This window comes from Oryx dammah, unplaced genomic scaffold (assembly GCF_014754425.2).
Source record: "Oryx dammah isolate SB20612 unplaced genomic scaffold, SCBI_Odam_1.1 HiC_scaffold_20, whole genome shotgun sequence".
NCBI classification, from domain to species: Eukaryota; Metazoa; Chordata; class Mammalia; order Artiodactyla; family Bovidae; genus Oryx; species Oryx dammah.
Genome location: NW_024070204.1, coordinates 53,017,550 through 53,036,942, shown reverse-complemented (window position 1 = coordinate 53,036,942; position 19,393 = coordinate 53,017,550). Strand labels below are relative to the sequence as shown.

General features: G+C 39.0%; 1 protein-coding gene across 1 annotated transcript in view; it reads right to left on the bottom strand.

The window, feature by feature from the left end:
* The window catches only part of NDUFAF2 (NADH:ubiquinone oxidoreductase complex assembly factor 2), a 175,268-nt gene that overhangs the window by 67,254 nt on the left and 88,621 nt on the right, over nucleotides 1–19,393 (bottom strand). The window contains exon 2 of the mRNA XM_040262574.1: nucleotides 7,284–7,373. Coding sequence (XP_040118508.1) covers nucleotides 7,284–7,373 — 90 coding nt within the window. The remainder of the gene's footprint in view (nucleotides 1–7,283; nucleotides 7,374–19,393) is intronic.

Sequence of the window (19,393 nt, the reverse complement as noted above, 5' to 3'; positions counted from 1 at the left end):
TACTACCACCCACATCTGAACCTTGAGTGTCCTTTATGTTTGGAACCAGCTGCTTTGGTGTGCCATTTCATGTATCTCTTTTAAAATGGACTATTTTCAGCATGTCAGCTAAGTCCCCCAAATGTTTCTTCCTCGTGTAGTTTCAATTTAAAATACATTCATTCATTAGATATTGACTGAGCTCGTACTTATTTTATGTTAAGTGTTGAACTAGGCCCCAAGAATACAATGATGAACAAGGTAATGACTCTATTCTAAAGAATCAAGCCCGGGGAGAAGAGGCAGATATTCTACAGTGAATATTCTAAGAGAGTATTCTACAGTGTGTTGTGTTATGTTTGGGGGGAGGCATAAAGTGAGATGAAAAACACGAAAGGAATATCCCACTTAGCATTAGGGGGTGAGGAGTGGGGTCGGAAAGACTTCCAAAGAAATTCATTTCTACTCTAATACTTGACGGGTAAGCAGAAATAGGCCTCGTCATTATGAGGTGGGTAATACAAGATAATATTAAGAGTAAAGACTCTGGAGACAGACAAAAGTGAGGGTGAAAGTTGCTCAGTCGTGTCCAATCTTCCCAACTCAGGGATCAAACCTGGGTCTCCCGCTTTGTGGGCAGATTCTTTACCATCTGAGCCACTAGGGAGACAGATAATTTGGGTTCAAAGCATGGCTATAGCTGCTCTTTGTGTTTAGGGAGCTATTTAATCTCTCTGTGCTTCATTTGGAGGAATCAAAAAGGAATTTACACAAGTTATCACACAATCTACTGATCTACCTCCATCTAAGACAGTATACTCTACTTTTCTGCTATCCCTCCTGATGACCTTTTCATGCTCTCGTCAAAGGCCAATTCTTCCCCAAGTGTATTAGATTCTGTCCCATCTTGCTTTCTCAAGGTCTTTCTCCTGCGTCATTAATGCTTCCTTTTCAACTGGAACCTTCTCATCACTATTACAAAATTTGGTTACTTCTATTGTCTTTAAGAACACAATAGAATTCCTCTCAATTCCACTTTCCCACCCAGGTATACCCTCAACATTCTCCTTTGTTTTTTATAGATAAATTCTCATAAGCATTACTTATGCTCATTCTCTTGAAATTCTCTCTTGCTATTCTTTTTTCTAAAGGCTTTTCTTCCTAACATTCTACAGAACTATTTTTGTCAGGATCGGCGACCTGTTCTTAATGCGAAGAATTAATTCTTGGTCCTCATTCGACAGTCGATCAGCTGTTTCTTCTTGAAGCTTTTCCTTTTTTCCTCCTACTTTTCTGGCTGCTCCTTTTTGTCTTTGTTGCCTCTAAACTTCAGAAAAACCTAGGGCTCAGCCTTTGAACTTCACACTTTCTTTCTTTTTTCTTCATAATTCTTTTTTTCAACTGGAGTATAGTTGATTTGGGGCCTCTCTGGTGGCTCAATGGTAAAGAATTTGTGAGACACAGGTTTGATCCCTGAGTCAGGAAGATCTCCGGAGAAGGAAATGGCAACCCACTCCGGTATTCTCGTCTTTCTTGCCTGGGAAACCCCATGGACAGAGAAGCCCAGTGGGCTACAGACCATGGGGGTGCAGAGAGTCAGACATGACTGAGAGTGTGTGCACACATACACACAGTGTGTATATGTTAATCCCAAGCTCCTAATTTATCCCGTCCACCTCCCCTTTTGCCTACCATAACCATAAATTTGTTTTTCTACATTTGTGACACTATTTCTGTTTTGTAAATAAGTCTATTTGTACTATATTTTTAGATTTCAAATATAAGCATATTATATGATGTTTGTCTTTGACTGACTCACTTCACTTAGTATGATAATCTCTGTCATCTTGCTACAAATAGCATATTTTGCTCTTTTATGGCTAAGTAGTATCCCATTAATGAAAGAGGAGTGAAAAAGTTGGCTTAAAGCTCAACATTCAGAAAACGAAGATCATGGCATCTGGTCCCATCACTTCATGGCAAATAGATGGGGAAACAGTGGAAACAGTGTCAGACTTTATTTTGGGGGGCTCCAAAATCACTGCAGATGGTGATTGCAGCCATGAAATTAAAAGACACTTACTCCTTGGAAGGAAAGTTATGACCAACCTAGACAGCATATTGAAAAGCAGAGACATTACTTTGCCAACAAAGGTCCACCTAGTCAAGGCTATGGTTTTTCCAGTGGTCATGTATAGATGTGAGAGTTGGACTGTGAAGAAAGCTGAGTGCCAAAGAATTGATGCTTTTGAACTGTGGTGTTGGAGAAGACTCTTGAGAGTCCCTTGGACTGCAAAGAGATCCAACCAGTCCATCCTAAAGGAGATCAGTCCTGGGTGTTCACTGGAAGGAGTGATGCTAAAGCTGAAACTCCAGTACTTTGGCCACCTCATGCGAAGAGTTGACTCATTGGAAAAGACTCTGATGGTGGGAGGGATTGGGGGCAGGAGGAGAAGGGGACGACAGAGAATGAGATGGCTGGATGGCATCACTGACTCGATGGACATGAGTTTGAGTGAGTTCTGGGAGTTGGTAATGAACAGGGAGGCCTGGTGTGCCGCAATTCATGGGGTCGCAAAGAGTCAGACACGACTGAGCGACTGAACTGAACTGAGTATTTCATTATACCACATCCTCTTTTTTTAACCACATCTTCTTTATCCATGTATCTGTTGATGGACACTTAGGTTGCTTCTATGTCTTAGTTCTCGTAAATAGTACTGAAATGAACATTAGGGTATTTTTATGTTTTTCTCCAGATATGTGCCCAGGAGTGGGATTGCTGGGTCATACTGTATGAACTTCTCACTTTCTATTTACATATATCCTCTCTGTGATCTCATCCTATCTCCTGGCTTTTCAATACCATTTATTTGCTGTCAACTCTCACGTTTTATTGCCAGTCCAAACTTTTCCACTAAATTCTTGGCTTATATACAACTTAATATCTCTACCTAGATATCTAACAGTTATCTCTAGCTTCATTTTCAAAACTGATCTAATTTCTTCTCACAAATTTGCTCCTTCCAGTCTTGCCCCACTCAGTCAACAGCAACTGCACTTTCCCAGGTGAGGTCCAAAAGTTTAAGTCAGCACTGACTGTTCTCTCACTTTCCACATCCAATGTGTCAGCAAATCTCACTGGCTTTACTTTTACAAGAGATCCAGAATGCAACCACTTCTTTCCACTCACACTGTTACTCTGGTCCATGCCACAGTTAGCTCTTGCCTGAATTATTTCAAGAGCATCCTGTCTCCAAGGTTTATTTATGTGCTGGCCCCCTCCTCAGCCAGTCTCTGCAATGCAGCAGCTAGTGATCCTGTTAAATGTAATTCAGAGCACATGAGTACTCTTTTCAAACCTTCCACTGCCTTCCAATCTCAGAGTAAAAGCCAGAGTCCTTACAAAAGGACTGCACGGTTGGGCATCCTATTGCTCTTCTAACCTCACCTGCTACCGCCCACCCTGGTTTCCATGCTGTTCCTTAAAAACCAGAGCATGCTCCTGCCTCAGGGCTTCAGCCCCTATTCTCTAGGAATGCTCCTCTGCTACTTATCAGCATGACTAGCTTCTTCCTCTGCCTTTATTCAAAACCCATGTTCTCAATAAGGCCATTTAAAAAAATTACTTAAAGCTGCAAAACCCTCCCCAACACTCCCTACTCCCTTTATCAGATTTATTTTCTGGGGCCAATAACATACCATATAGTTATTTATCTGATTTATTGTTTCCCACTCCAGAATGTAAACTTCATGAATCCAGAGGTCCTCAATAGATGTTTAGTACACAAATAGATGAAAAGGTTGAGCTGTTTAATACATATTGTGGCAGAAAATGCAGCTTGTGGGAACCTGTACCCTACTACTACTAATTAAATATAATATTCATTTGGACCTGGAAATACTTTAGATTCTTTTGGGGTTGACATTATTTAAGGTTCTTCTCTTTCCTTTCCTGTATACAGTGTTTTGTGTAGATATTTATATTTTACTTTACTTTTTCATGGCATGGAGTTCTTTTTAAAAAAAATTTTTTATTGAAGGATAATTGCTTTACAGAATTTTGTTGTCTTCTGTCAAACCTCAACATGAATCAGCCATAGGTACACATATATCCCCTCCCTTTTGAACCTCCCTCCCATCTTCCTCCCCATCCCACCCCTCTAGGTTGATACAGAGCCCCTGTTTGAGTTTCCTGAGCCATACAGCAAATTCCCAGTGACTATCTATTTTAGATATGGTAATGTAAGTTTCCATGTTACTCTTTCCATACATCTCACCTTCTCCTCCCATCTCCCCATGTCCATAAGTCTATTCTCTATGTCTGTTTCTCCACTGCTGCCCTGTAAATAAATTCTTCAGAACCATTTCTCTAGATTCCGTACATGTGCGTTAGAATACGGTATTTACGCTTCTCTTTCTGACTCACTTTACTCATGGAGTTCTTATGACCCACAGGACACTTATGCTGAATTACTAGATCAGTACGGACCCATAAAAAGCATCAGAACTTCATTCTGATTTTTTGGAAGTCTCAAACACTCAAAAATGAGTCATTACCTATTTCTTTATTTCTATAAACATTTTAATTCTATACTAAGATTGGAAAAAATTATAAAAATAGGTTCATTATAAGAAGGTGGGAGGCATTATCTGAGAATTTCAAATGTAGCTTATAACACTGAAAGTGAAAGTGAAGTTGCTCAGTCATGTCTGACTCTTTGCAACCCCATGAACTGTAGCCTATCAAGCTCCTCTGTCCATGGGGTTTTCCAGATAAGGGTACTGGAGTGGGTTGCCATTTCCTTCTCCAGGGGATCTTCCCAACACAGGGATTGAACTCGGGTCTCCTGCATTGCAGGCAGACGCTTTACCATCTGAGCCACCCAGGCTTATAACACTGCTGCTGCTGCTGCTGCTAAGTCACTTCAGTTGTGTCCGACTCTGTGCGACCCCAGAGACGGCAGCCCACCAGGCTCCCCCGTCCCTGGGATTCTCCAGGCAAGAACACTGGAGTGGGTTGCCATTTCCTTCTCACTTATAACACTGGAAACAGTTAAAATAAGAAAGCTCAATTACTTCTAGAAGTTGCCAGTTTATATTCTGTATTTCTTCAAAAAGTCTCTGTTTTTATGTTCTTTTCTCATAGTTCTACTATTTTCATAGTTAATACGGAAAAATAGAAAAGGTATTTCCAGGGACGTATTTACACTTACATGCTGACATAAAAATAACTCAATGACTATAGCTACCATGTGTAAGGTATTATACTAAACCCACTAGAAAACAAAGGGCTGACTGCTTACAGCGCATAGCTATATTACCCAGGTAAGTTATCTAATCTTTCTAGAACTTAGATTCTCTGTTAAGTGGGTAAAACTGCCATGTCTACCTCATAGGATTATAGTGGTAAAGAACCTGCCTGCCAATGTAAGAAACCCAGGAGACACAGGTTTGATTCCTGGGTCGGGAAGATTCCCTGGAGACGGCAATGGCAACCTGCTCCAGTTTTCTTGCCTGGAGAATCCCATGGACACAGGAGCCTGGTTGGCTACATATAGTCCATGAGGTTGCAGAGAGCTGGGCACAACTGAGTGACTGAGCATATACAGTGTGCTATATATATAATGATTTAAAGCAATGGCATAATATGAGGTATACAGGTAAACACTTGACAAATATAAGATATATAAGATAAGCATGGGGCTTCCCATGTGGCTCAGTGGTAAAGAATCTGCCTGCCAATGCAGCAGACAGAGGAGTTGCAGGTTCAATCCCGGAGTAGGGAAGATCCCCTGGAGTAGGAAATGGCAACCCCCTCCAGTATTCTTGCCTGGAAAATTCCATGGACAGAGGAGCCTGAAGGGCTGCAGTTCATGGGGTTGCAAAGAGTCAGACATGACTGAGCAACTGAGCACAATTTGGTGTTTCAGTTAAGTTTCCTTTAGTTGCAAATAACAAGCAAGGGTTTTAAGTATTCAATATATACTTACTGAGCACTTACTATATGCCAAGCACAAGTTAAGAACTAGTAAAGAGAAAGGGAAAATTTATAACACAGAACTCAAAGGCAAACTTGCAGCCGAACATCATTCAGAAGGAAATGGAACTGGGTACTGGAAAGTTGCTGGAAACCTAGGAAACATTCTGTCTTTCTACACACAGGGTTAGGAGCACTGACCTCCTTGCAGCTAAAAATCCACCTGTAACTTTGCAGTCAGATTTCCACATCTGCAGTTCTGCATCAGCGGAATAAACCAACCAATGATCATGTAATACCACAGCATGAAGTTACTGAAAACAATCTGTGTCTAAGTGGACCTATTTCAAACCTGTGTTATTCAAAACAAACAAAAAAACAAAAAGAAAACCTGTGCCGTTCAAGGGTTAATTGTACTTCTCTTTCCAGACTGGTTTCCATTTTCTTCTTAGTAAATAGATTTTTTTCTGTAACAAAGGTTAAGTGGTGGATTGAAGACAGTCCCCCCAAAGCTACCAAGTTCATAAGTTACTATTCCCAGTCATATGGAAAGACTGCTATTATTAAGCTCTTTCTTTGACTTTTTACCTTAATTCCAAAGGCCTGACAGGGATCAAGTGTCCATCCTTGTCTAAACACAGGGGCCGCTAATTGTTAAGTTGAACAAATATTCTAAATGGCATTTAAAACAAATATTATCCACAATTTAGAAAAGAGGAGACTAAGTCTGAGAAGTATGAGTTACTTTCCCATGTTCATGTGGGTTGTTGTTTAGTCACTAAGTTGTACCTGACTCTTTGCGACCACATGGACTGTAGCTGACTCAGCTCCTCCGTCCATGGGATTTTCCAGGCAAGAATACTGGAGTGGGTTGCCATTTCCTTCTCCAGGGTATCTTCCCAACCCAGGAATCAAACCTGTGTCTCCTGCTTGGCAGGTGGATTCTTTACCACTGAGCCTCCTGGGAAGATGTTCATGTGGGTAGAGAATGAAACAGAAACAGAATTCAAATCCTGAGGGTGGGCAAGTTTAGGACCAGCACACAAAAATGAATGCCTCCTTCAATTCTGCATATACGGAGCTTTGCTCCCCTCACCCTAGTCTGAGCTCTGCTAATGCTTCATAGCTCTTCTCACTGTTCCCTTCCTGAAATGTAACACAGTCACAACTTTCAAAGAATTACAAAAGCTTAAAAAAAGTTTCATCAATTCAGATTGTAAAAGTTTTTGCAAAGAGAATAAACATGAAATTATGCATGTTCTTAATGATTTTATATATAAATAATTTGCTTTCCAGAAGTTTATAACTAAAAGCAGAAACTTACCTTCCCATTCTGTTGGGATATCCCCCACTTCATAGTCTATTTCTCTTTTATTTGCTGCTTCTACAATTCTTTTCTCTCGAATAGTTTGTCCTGTAAGACAAAAGTGAGTATCACATTTTTAAAAGAACCCATGGCACAGTCAGAACTTTCCTGGTAGCTCAGCTGGTAAAGAATCCACCTGCAATGCAGGAGACCCTATTTTGATTCCTGGGCTGGGAAGATCTCCTGGCAAATGGATAGGCTACCCATTTCAGTATTCCTGGGCTTCCCAGGTGGCTCAGAGGTTAAAGAATCCGTTTGCAATGTGGGAGATCTGGGTTCAGTCCCTGAGTTGGGAAGATCCCCTGGAGGAGGGCATGGCAACTCACTCCAGTATTCTTGCCTAGAGAGTCCCCATGGACCAAGGAGCCTAGAAGACTACATTCTTCGGATCAAAAAGAGCTGGACACTACTGAGTGGCTAAGAGCAAAGCACGTGACACAGTCACCACTCAAAGAAGTGTTTTCTCTTTAGAGATACTGCACACTTCCTCCTACGATAAGAGAATGAACAGAAAAAAGAAGAGATTTCACTTAGATTTCGGTATATTAGAAAAAGCAGCTTCGAAACTACTTCACTTCAGTTCAGTTGCTCAGTCGTGTCTGACTCTGTGACCCCATGAACCGCAGCACGGCAGGCCTCCCTGTCCATCACCAACGGCCGGGGTTTACACAAACTCATCTCCATTGAGTCGGTGATGCCACCCAACCATCTCATCCTGTCATCCCCTTCTCCTCCTGCCCTCAGTTTTTCCCAGCATCAGGGTCTTTTCAAATGAGTCAGCTCTTCTCATCAGGTGGCCAAAGTATTGGAGTTTCAGCTTCAACATCAGTCCTGACAATGAATACCCAGGACTGATCTCCTTCAGGATGGACTGGCTGGATCTCCTTGCAGTCCAAGGGACTCTCAAGAGCCTTCTCCAACACCACAGTTCAAAAGCATCAGTTCTTCTGTGCTCAGCTTTCTTTATAGTCCAACTCTCACATCCATACGTGACTACTGGAAAAACCATAGCCTTGACTAGACGGACCTTTGTTGGCAAAGTAATGTCTCTGCTTTTCAATATGCTGTCTAGGTTGGTCACAACTTTCCTTCCAAGGAGTAAGTGTCTTTTAGTTTCATGGCTGCAATCACCATCTGCAGTGATTTGGGAGCCCCCCAAATATAAAGTCAGCCACTGTTTTCCCATCTATTTGCCATGAAGTGATGGGACCAGATGCCATGATCTTCGTTTTCTGGAGCTTTAAGCCAACTTTTTCACTCTCCTCTTTCACTTTCATCAAGAGGCTCTTTAGCTCCTCTTCACTTTCTGCCATAAGGGTGGTGTCATCTGCATATCTGAGGTTATTGATATTTCTCCCAGCAATCTGGATTCCAGCCTGTGCTTCTTCCAGTCCAGTGTTTCTCATGATGTACTCTGCATAGAAGTTAAATAAGCAGGGTGACAATATACAGCCTTGACGTACTCCTTTTCCTATTTGGAACCAGTCTGTTGTTCCGTGTCCAGTTCTAACTGCTGCTTCCTGACCTGCATACAGATTTCTCAAGAGGCAGGTTAGGTGGTCTGGTATTCCCATCTCTTTCAGAATTTTCCACAGTTTATTGTGATCCACACAGTCAAAGGCTTTGGCATAGTCAATAAAGCAAAAATAGATGTTTTTCTGGAACTCTCTTGCTTTTTCCATGATCCAGCAGATGTTGGCAATTTGATCTCTGGTTCCTCTGCGTTTTCTAAAACCAGCTTGAATATCTGGAAGTTCACAGTTCACATACTGCTGAAGCCTGGCTTGAAAAATTTTGAGCATTACTTTACTAGCATGTGAGACGAGTGCGATTGTGCAGTAGTTTGAGCACTCTTTGGCATTGCCTTTCTTTGGGACTGGAATGAAAACGGACCTTTTCCAGTCCTGTGGCTACTGCTGAGTTTTCCAAATTGGCTGACATATTGAGTGCAGCACTTTCACAGCATCATCTTTCAGGATTTGAAATAGCTCAACTGGAATTCCATCACCTCCACTAGCTTTGTTTGTAGTGATGCTTTCTAAGGCCCACTTGACTTAGGATGTCTGGCTCTAAGTGAGTGATCACACCATCGTGATTATCTGGGTCATGAAGATCTTTTTTGTACAGTTCTTCTGTGCATTCTTGCCACCTCTTCTTAATATCTTCTGCTTCTGTTAGGTCCAAACCATTTCTGTCCTTTATTGAGCCCATCTTTCAATGAAATGTTCCCTTGGTATCTCTAATTTTCTTGAAGAGATCTCTAGTCTTTCCTATTCTATTGTTTTCCTCTATTTCTTTGCATTAATAGCTGAGGAAGGCTTTCTTATCTCTCCTTGCTATTCTTTGGAACTCTGCATTCAAATGGGCATATCTTTCCTTTTCTCGTTTGGTTTTTGCTTCTCTTCTTATCACAGCTATTTGTAAGGCCTCCTCAGACAGCCATTTTGCTTTTTTTGCATTTCTTTTTCTTGGGGATGGTCTTGATCCCTGTCTCCTGTACAATGTTACTTATACTTCTGTCACTAAAACTACTTCAGAAATTTTAAATTTCCTACCATAGTATGAAAAAGTAATTTTGGCAGAATAAGTCTAGGTTCTGTGTAGAGAAAAAGAGAAATCAATTAATTTGTAGGCCAATTAAAAAAACATTTTTATTAACAACAAAGTGTTTAACTCTTTCATACCCTGCAAGTATATATAGGAGAGATGCCAGAGGCTGCTGTTACTGCCTAAAGGAATCAACATTTTTGGCCCCACTATGGAAAATAATAGAGGGTTCCTTAAAAAACTAAAAACAGAGATATCAAATTATCCTCAATCCCACTCCTGGGCATGTATCTGGAAAAGACGAAAACTCTAATTTGAAAAGAGCAATGTACCCCAATGTTCGCAGCACACTATTTACAATAGCCAAGCTATGGAAGCAACATAGGTGTCTATCAGAAGGTGGAATACACTACACTGTGGAATATTACTTGGCCATAAAAAAGAAAGAAATATTGCCATGTGAAGCAACCTGGAAGGACCTAAAGATCAGCATACTAAATTAAGTCACAGAAAGACAAATATTATATATTACTTATACGTGAAATCTAAAAAATAACACAAATGAACTTATTTTCAAAACAGAAAGACTCACAGATATAGAAAATAAACTTATGGTGACCAAAGGGGAAAGAGAGGAAATGAGGAATTAATTAGGCATATGGGATTAATAGGAATAAACTGCTATACATAAAATAGATAAGCAACAAGGATTTACTGTATAGCACAGGGAACAATATTCAATATCTTATGATAGACTATAATGCAAAACAATCTGAAAAGTATGTGTGTGTATATATATATATGTGTGTCTCTGTGTACTTATATATATGTGCATGTGTGTGTGTGTATATATATATATATATATGAATCATTTTTCTACATACGTGAAACACAATATTGTAAAACAACTATATGTCAATAAACAAAAAGTCCTGATTATATCCTTTTGAAGCAACTTTATCAAAATGATGGTTTCAAAACACACTTCTTTGTCTTTGAAACTTTAATCCTGAAGAAACTAGGTGATTTTCTATGGTCCAACAGTTAACAAGTCTGCCTGCCTATTTCAGGCAATGCAAGTTAAAAGAGAGAAGACACTGGTAAATAATGGTGAGGGGAGGAGTATGGCTTAACAATGATCAAACCAGTCAGGGAGAGAAATCTGGGCCTTGCAAAATACTACTTTCTCTTCCCACTCCTAGGCCAACCTTACACTAATCCAAACGGACTAGGTGACATAATTCAAGAAGTTGACTTTGTTTTCTGCAAATCTCTCTCCCATATGACATGAAATTCTACCAATTAAAAAATTCCTTCGGGACTTTCCCTGCTGGTCCAGTGGCTAAGACTCCACGCTAAGATGCAGCCAAAAAAAATTTTTTTTTCAATTATAGACAAGGAAACTTCTAGGAGTGACTGTGCAGGAGATAGGAAACTACAAAAGGGAAGCCTAAGATTACCGAGCGGCTAATTTTATTTCCTCTGCCTTAATAATAGTAAGTGAAAGGTTAGGATTTCACAGAAAAGCCATTAATGACTAAAAACTCTGAGATGAGGTCAAGGAATCTCTGAATTTTATTACGGACTCATTTAATCAGGCTGGTTTAATCCTGAAGTTCTCCAAGAGGAGTTCCCTTTTGCTTATCTTATCTTACCTAATAAATACACAGTAGGACAAGGGATCAGTAGTAAACCTCCCAGGCTATAGGGACAAGAATTAGGGTAAAAGGAGCCTACAACAATGACCGCTGCATTACTTGCATAGCAGAAGCTCAACATATATACATATATTTTTACTAAAATGCTACTTATATCCACATATATAAACACATCATAATAACAAGAGTTGCCATAAATTTAGCATAGACTAAATTTACTGAAGTATGTTTACATGACAATTTTCAAAACGTTTGAGAGTCAAAATATCTGTGCCTTCATATAGTCCCTAACTTAATACTAAGATGTAAGTATGTCTTTTTAGCAATAACAAGTACAGAAAATTATCGTCTAAAATACAAAATGCTAACAGATGGGCTTCTGAAAGTTCATATGTGTTCTATAAGGTTTTAAGTGTACATCAATAAAATTGAGCATATGAGGAGCGAATGGAGAGGTCTACCATTCACAGCAGCACCAGTAAATGTATACACACGTATATCTATACATTTCCTACCCTCGAGTTTATAAACCTCATTTAACCTATCTTAAGAATTTTAAAATCAAAAGTCCTATCTATTGGTGTGTATATGGAAAGACAAGAGTAATTCATGAATTAGTCGCTGATAATAGATGACATCAAAGGTTTATAAAATACATGTACACACCTTCAACAATACAAAATAAGGCCTTTATTTTATTGCATAAACTCTTAGTAACCAGATATGGGTTTTCCCCCTCAAATAAACTGTTTTAAGACTACTCCATTCTTTGGAATAAATGCTACTTGTACAACTATGAACTGGGAATAAAACTTATGCTTTGTACTTAGTAAGAAATTATGCACAAATTGAACACTTACTCATTCTAATATGTTTTCATACAAGAGTTGTAAAGACAATCCTATGTACCATAGCAAAAAAAAATACCATCTAGTAAATGGAGTAAATATAAGTACTTACTCAAGTGTCTAATTTTATGGTCTAATTTACATTTAAAAATTAACTTAATAACAAAGACATTAAATCTAATGTATATATAGGTTTAATAAGGCCTAATACAACAATAAACAGTCAACAGTGGTATACTCCATGAATATTAAGTAAAACAATATAATACTATATTTTACTTAATATTAAACAATATTAAATTAAAATAGTCAAAAGTCTGAATTTAGGTAGATCAATAATGGTCAATGGTATATGGATTTAAAGTCTGTGTAAGTAATAGTGCTGTGCTAAGTTGCTTCAGTTGTGTCTGACTCTTTGTGACCCTATGGCCTGTAGCCCACCTGGTTCCTCTGTCCGTGGGATTCTCCAGGCAAGAACACTGGAGTGGGTTGCCATGCTCGCCTCTAGGTGATCTTCCCGACCCAGGGACTGAACTTGTGTCTCTTAATAGGCGGGTTCTTTATCACTAGTGCAACCTGGGAAGCCCAATGTATTGTTTCCCAAACTTAAAACTTTTGTTTTAAAAAATATGGAATCCATTTAGTTAAAAGAAGAAAAAAGGCACGATTCTTTGGTATCAGGTAGATGATGGGTTTAGGTAAAAGATTTCATCTGTTCTACTGGGTTTCTGGCACAGAGTATAAGGACCCTGGACACAGACAAGGGAAAGAAGAGCTCGAGTAGAGAGCCCTAAACTTCACTCATGCAAGTGCCTGCTTTGCAATTTTGGTCACACTATGTGGTATTAATTCCCTAATATTTTTCTTTAATTTTGACTTGCTTTATTCTTCAATATCCACTTTTACTTTACCCCACCTTCCCCTCAAAAAACCGAGAAAATCACTGACTTAATATACTAGTTGTATTGTGTTCAAACATACATAAAATAGATAAATATCTTTAAAATGTAATGGGTTGTCTTTGTACCTCCTGAAGTCATCTGGAACAGTAGTCTGGAGAGACAGGCCCAGTGGCACATATGTTGATATAGGGCATAGGAACCAACATACCAGTAAGAATTTACTATGGATAGGAAATGGTCAGTTTTTGGATTGTGTTTACTCTTCATTGCAAAAAACCCTACGTTATGTACAATCTTAGCTTAGGTTTGAAAGGCGGCGGGAAAGATCTTAGAAGTAGTAAGGGAGTGGTACTTGTCTCAGTATATACGTTTGAATAAGTTTGAAAACATGTTTATGTTCTATATATTCAAAAAATTAAATAAACATAGATGTGAAAGGAAAATAAAGGAAATGAAAGCAAGCTGAAACACATAAACCCAACTTTATTTCAGACTAAAAACACAACCACACTGAATGGGGAAAGAAAAGAAAGAACTATAGCAGGTAACTTATGAACATGGTATTTGCATATGTACCCTAAGTCTTGGGCAGGAAAAGACCCGCAGATACATCCTGAACTGTTTATAGTATCTTTGTTTTCTGTAGTGGTATGGGTAAGGCAATTCTGAAACTACTTTAGACACTTGATTCAGCAAATGTGTATATGTATTAATGTTACTGGAAGCCAGAGCTCTCATTGTGGAAGGATATACAGACATGCAATGGGAAAAGGCAAAAAAGACCAGGGGTCAGATTGAAACTGGAGATACTGGCTTATGATAAATAAGATAGACATGTATTTGTACACAGATATATGTATTTTCACATTTACATGTATACACTTTTCTGGTTCTATTTGCAGAAAGAGCCTAGAAGCAAAGGCCTTAGTAGCAAGAAGGATTCCTAATTCTCAAATCTTGGTCTCTATGCCATCATCCATCAAAAGAAATCAGGATTCCTCAGAAAAATGGTTGATTTCAGGCCTAGGGCAGGGTGGATTCAAGGGGAGCCTGGAACATCTTGCTATGCCAAAAAAAACAAGAGTTAAAAAAAAAAAACAATGATGATAATAGGGGCCTGTTACAAGGACTTAAGAGCCAGCTTGAAAGTGCAGACACTGGCTAAATCTAGGATAATCTGAGCACCAAAATAATCCAGGAATTACAGACCAGCAATTGTCAAAGTGTAAAAGAGATCTGCAGGGTGCCTATGACCCTTTTAGGTGTTTCTGAGGCTTTTAATAATGCTAAGATGTTATTTTCCTCTTAATTTTTTCACGAATGTACAATGGAGTTTTCTAGAGGTTACATGATATGTGATATAGTAACACACTGAATGAGGAAACAGATATGAAAAATCCACCTATCTTTTATTAAGTCACACATTAGGAGGATTTGCATATAAAACAAAGCATTTTCTCTAAATGTTTCTGTTTTGGAAAGTATAGTTATTTCTGATCAAAATATATTCTTTGCATAAATATGTAATGAATTTATTAGAGTTATTTTTAATGAATTATTAAATACTTTTAAAATTCCATTTTAGTTTCAATATAATAAATATTAAATATATACCTTATAAACAAAGCTCTTTCAATAATTATTAAGAGTTTAAAGGGATTCTGAGACCACAACGCATCAGAACTATATAGCACTGAAAAGAATGGAATCCACAAAGCCAAACCACTAAAAATATAGATAAACAGATGAATAAGTAAATAAATTGAGATTAAAATACTCTTGCTTACCACAGTGCCAAACAGGATATGTGCAGTAACTGTAAGAGCTGGAAAATCATCATTTTGTAACCATCCAGATAAAGAATGGTTCTGGTCAGAATCATTAAGAGGAGAGGATTCTGTCTTGTTTTTATTTGGATGTAATTTCCCTTTCCTCTACATTTAGGGTGTCCCTACACATTGGAAAACTAAATAAAACTTACTTGGTTAGAAGTTTATAAAATTTCTAATTTGGTACCTCAAATACTGGTTTCCTAGGGTCTCAGTGACCCTGCTGATGAGTAAGACTCTTGACAGGTACCAGTCTGAGGCAGGCGACACCAATGGCCCAGAAGAATGAAACTGCAGACTTACACGTTTGTCCTCATTTGGGCCACTGCTCCTTTCCTAATCCATCCACAGAGGCTAGGAAAAATATTTAAGCAGACTTTAATCTTTAAACGTTGAAGCATCAGACTCACAAAATATCTACCACAGTGGAGAAGAAGCTTTCTCCCATGAACACCAAATCAAAGATGGAGGCCTATGTTGGTTGTGGTCCACAAGCACGTGCAATCCTGGTGAGGGTTTTCAACCAGCTGTCTACTTCCAGCCCAATATTTCCTGCTGGTGGAGCACTGCGAGGAGAATGGATGGAACTCAGGGGCAACTTTGAGGTGGAAAGAGAGACTGAGCTGAGTAAAGTGACACATCTCTGGGATTGCTATCCCCTTGAAAACAAGCAAGATTCAGGCCTTTGATGCCTGACAGGAGCCCCTGGTTTGGAGGAATGGTAATGAAGTAGGCAGGATGGCCAAGTAAGATCTTTGCTGCCTGACTGATGTCTGGTCCTTTACCCCAGTGGCAGAGATCAGTGCAAACCAGGTAATAATTCTCAATCAGTCTGTGTGGTGATGTATAGAAGATTGAATTTTGCATACGAAAGGAGGCTTAGAAGTGTCGATGCATAATATATGAAAGCGTGGGCTACTGAAAGCCAAGACCCATACTATATATGTTAGATTTGGACACCTAAAACCTTGTTATTCTGAACTCTTTACATTTTTTAAAAAACATCAATTAAGAGTACTAAATAAGAATCCTTACACTGAAAGTCATTTTCCAATTTGACTTACAGCATAATTTGACTGAAGTTACTTGGAGGTAACATTTTTTTTTTTACTATGAATCTGCTATGTACCAGGCAATGTTTATGTGCCCTTGATATATTATCCATTATCTATAAAATAATCTTTTACAGATGAGGAAAATGAGACATAAGGTGATTAGCTCATCTAAATACACACAACTAATTAAAGTAGTAGAACCAGTATTTGCCCCCAAGCTTTTTTTGGAATCCTAACAGTAAGCATTTTCCATTTAACACTTTAAAATTAGCATTTACAAAGTCTGCACATAGTATCATTATAGATATCCAATTAAAAACTAACATTTTATTCATAACTATCATAAGCTATTATTTTCCCATAGTGATCAAATGAGGTATTCCTGCTTGAAAATGAAATGATTGTATAATTTGACATATTCTACATACATTTATGTGAGCACTGAAGACTATCTCAGCAGGTCTCAGCAGGTAATACTTTTTTAAAAGTAATTAAAGAGGCCTTCCAGATAAGCTTTCAGAATTTTTAAGACTGCCAACTAGTTCAATGGATTACCTAAAATCTTATTAGCTTCCCCATTCTTACAGGTTTCCCATAAGGAATCTCAGCTTCTTCTATCTTAGAAAATCCGAAATTACATAAAAATGCTGGGTTATTCTAAAATGCCTTATACAATATGGTTTAACTTTTCAGAACTCAAAAGTGAGAGGTCTTAAACTATACCCAGAAAAACAGTGGAAAAATCACAAGGGATCTACTTCCTTTATTATCATAAACATTTTGTGGCAAGTTTATAGCACAACAATATTCTTTTGTTTAAATCTGACTTCATAAATTTTTCAAAGGCCATAAATAACATTTGTAAAATTTAGGTCTGAATGTATAGAGGAAGAACATCAAAATTTAAGACAAAAAACGATGAACCTACCGCCAATTTGTGTCTGTGCTTTTTCACATGGACAATAAACTCTCATTTACTGTCTTTTTTTAGAGTTCCATAGTAATATATGCAGAGTACATCATGCGAAATGCCTGGCTGGGTGAATCACAAGCTGGGGTTGCTGGGAGAAATATCAACAACCTCAGATATGCAGATGACATCACTCTAATGGCAGAAAGCGAAGAGGAACTAAGGAGTGTCTTGATTAGGGTGAAAGAGGAGAGAGAAAAAGCTGGCTTGAAACTCAACATTAAAAAAAGGATGATCATGGCATTGGGTCCTATCACTTCATGGCAAATAGAAGGGGAAAAAGTGGAATCAGTGACAGATTTTATTTTCTTGGGCTTTAAAACCACTGCAGATGGTGACTGCAGCCATGAAACTTAAAGATGCTTGCTCACTGGAAAGAAAGCTATGACAAACCTAGATAGCACATTAAAAATCAGATATATCACTTTGCCAACAAAGGTTCACATAGTCAAAGCTACGGTTTTTCCAGTAGTCATGTCATGTACAGGTGTGAGAGTTGGACCATAAAGAAGACTGAGCACTAAAGAATTGATAGTTTTGAATTGTGGCGCTGGAGAAGACTCTTGAGAGTCCCCTGGACAGCAAGGAGATCAAACCAGTCAACCCTAAAGGAAATCAACCCTGAATATTCACTAGAAGGACTGATGCTGAAGTTGAAACTCCAGTACTTTGGCCACCTGATGTGAAGAGCCGAAACGCTGGAAAAGATCCTAATGCTGGGAAACGCGGAAGGCAAAAGAAGGGGGCAGCAGAGGATGAGATGGTTAGATAGCATTACCAACTCAATGCACATGAATCTGTGCAAACTCCAGGAGACAGATGACACCACCCTTATGGCAGAAAGTGAAGAACTAAAGAGTTTCTTGATGTGAAAGAGGAGAGTGAAAAAGCTGGCTTAAAGCTCAACATTCAGAAAACTAAGATCATGGCATCCAGTCCCACCACTTCATGGCAAATAGATGGGGAAACAGTGGAAGCAGTGTTAGACTTTATTTTTCTGGGCTCCAAAATCACTGCGGATGGTGACTGCAGCCATGAAAGTAAAAGACGCTTACTCCTTGGAAGGAAAGTTATGACCAACCTAGACAGCACATTAAAAAGCAGAGACATTACTTTGTCAACAAAGGTCTGTCTAGTCAAGGCTATGGTTTTTCCAATGATCATGTATGGATGTGAGAGTTGGACTATAAAGAAATCTGAGTGCAGAAGAATTGATGCTTTTGAACTGTGGTGTTGGAGAAGACTCTTGAGAGTCCCTTGGACTATAAGGAGATCCAGCCAGTCCATCCTAAAGGAGATGAGTCCTGGGTGTTCATCGGAAGGACTGATGTTGAAGCTGAAACTCCAATACTTTGGCCATCTGATGTGAAGAGCTGACTCATCTGAAAAGACCACAATGCTGGACAAGATTGAGGGCAGGAGGAGAAGGGGATGACAGAGGATGAGATGGTTGGATGGCATCACCGACTCAATGGACATGGGTTTGGGTGAACTCCTGGAGTTGGTGATGGACAGGGAGGCCTGGCGTGCTGCAATTCATGGGGTCACAAAGAGTCGGACACAACTGAGCGACTGAACTGACTGACCAGGAAACAGTGAAGGACGGAGGAACCTGGTGTGCTGCAGTCCATGGGGTCACAAAGATCGTAAATGACTAAGCGACTGAACCACCACCAACAGTATATTATAAGCAAATAAAACTTGAAAATTCTCAAAATGTTATTCAAACAATAAGGTGGTTTAGTCGCTAAGTCATGTCCAACTCTTGTGACCCCACAGACTACAGACTACCAGACTCCTCTGTGCATGGGATTCTCCACGCAAGAACATTCAAGTGGGTTGCCATTTCCTTCTCCAGGGGACTTTCTTGACCTAGGAATCAAACCCTGGTCTCTTGAACTGCAGGCAGACTCTTTACTGACTGAGCTATGAGGGAGGTCCCTATATACTGAAGAGTCTATTACAATAATCTAAAACGATTCAAAGTCAAAAGTTCAGTAGGTTTTCTGATTCTAGTCCCAAATCAGGCACATACATCTTAGAAATGTCCAGTATTTTACTGCATTTATGTCTTTTCCATTACTGCGGAAATCAAACATTGAAAATAGCTATGTTTTTAAAAAAATAGACACCTGAATGTTCTGTATAAAATCACCTAGTTTCCAAACTGCAAGGAATTTTTTATGCTCAGAAAAAGTGCAGCTGTAATTACACTTGTCCCTCACCCCCAAAAGAATTAATCATTAAAAAGAAAAATTC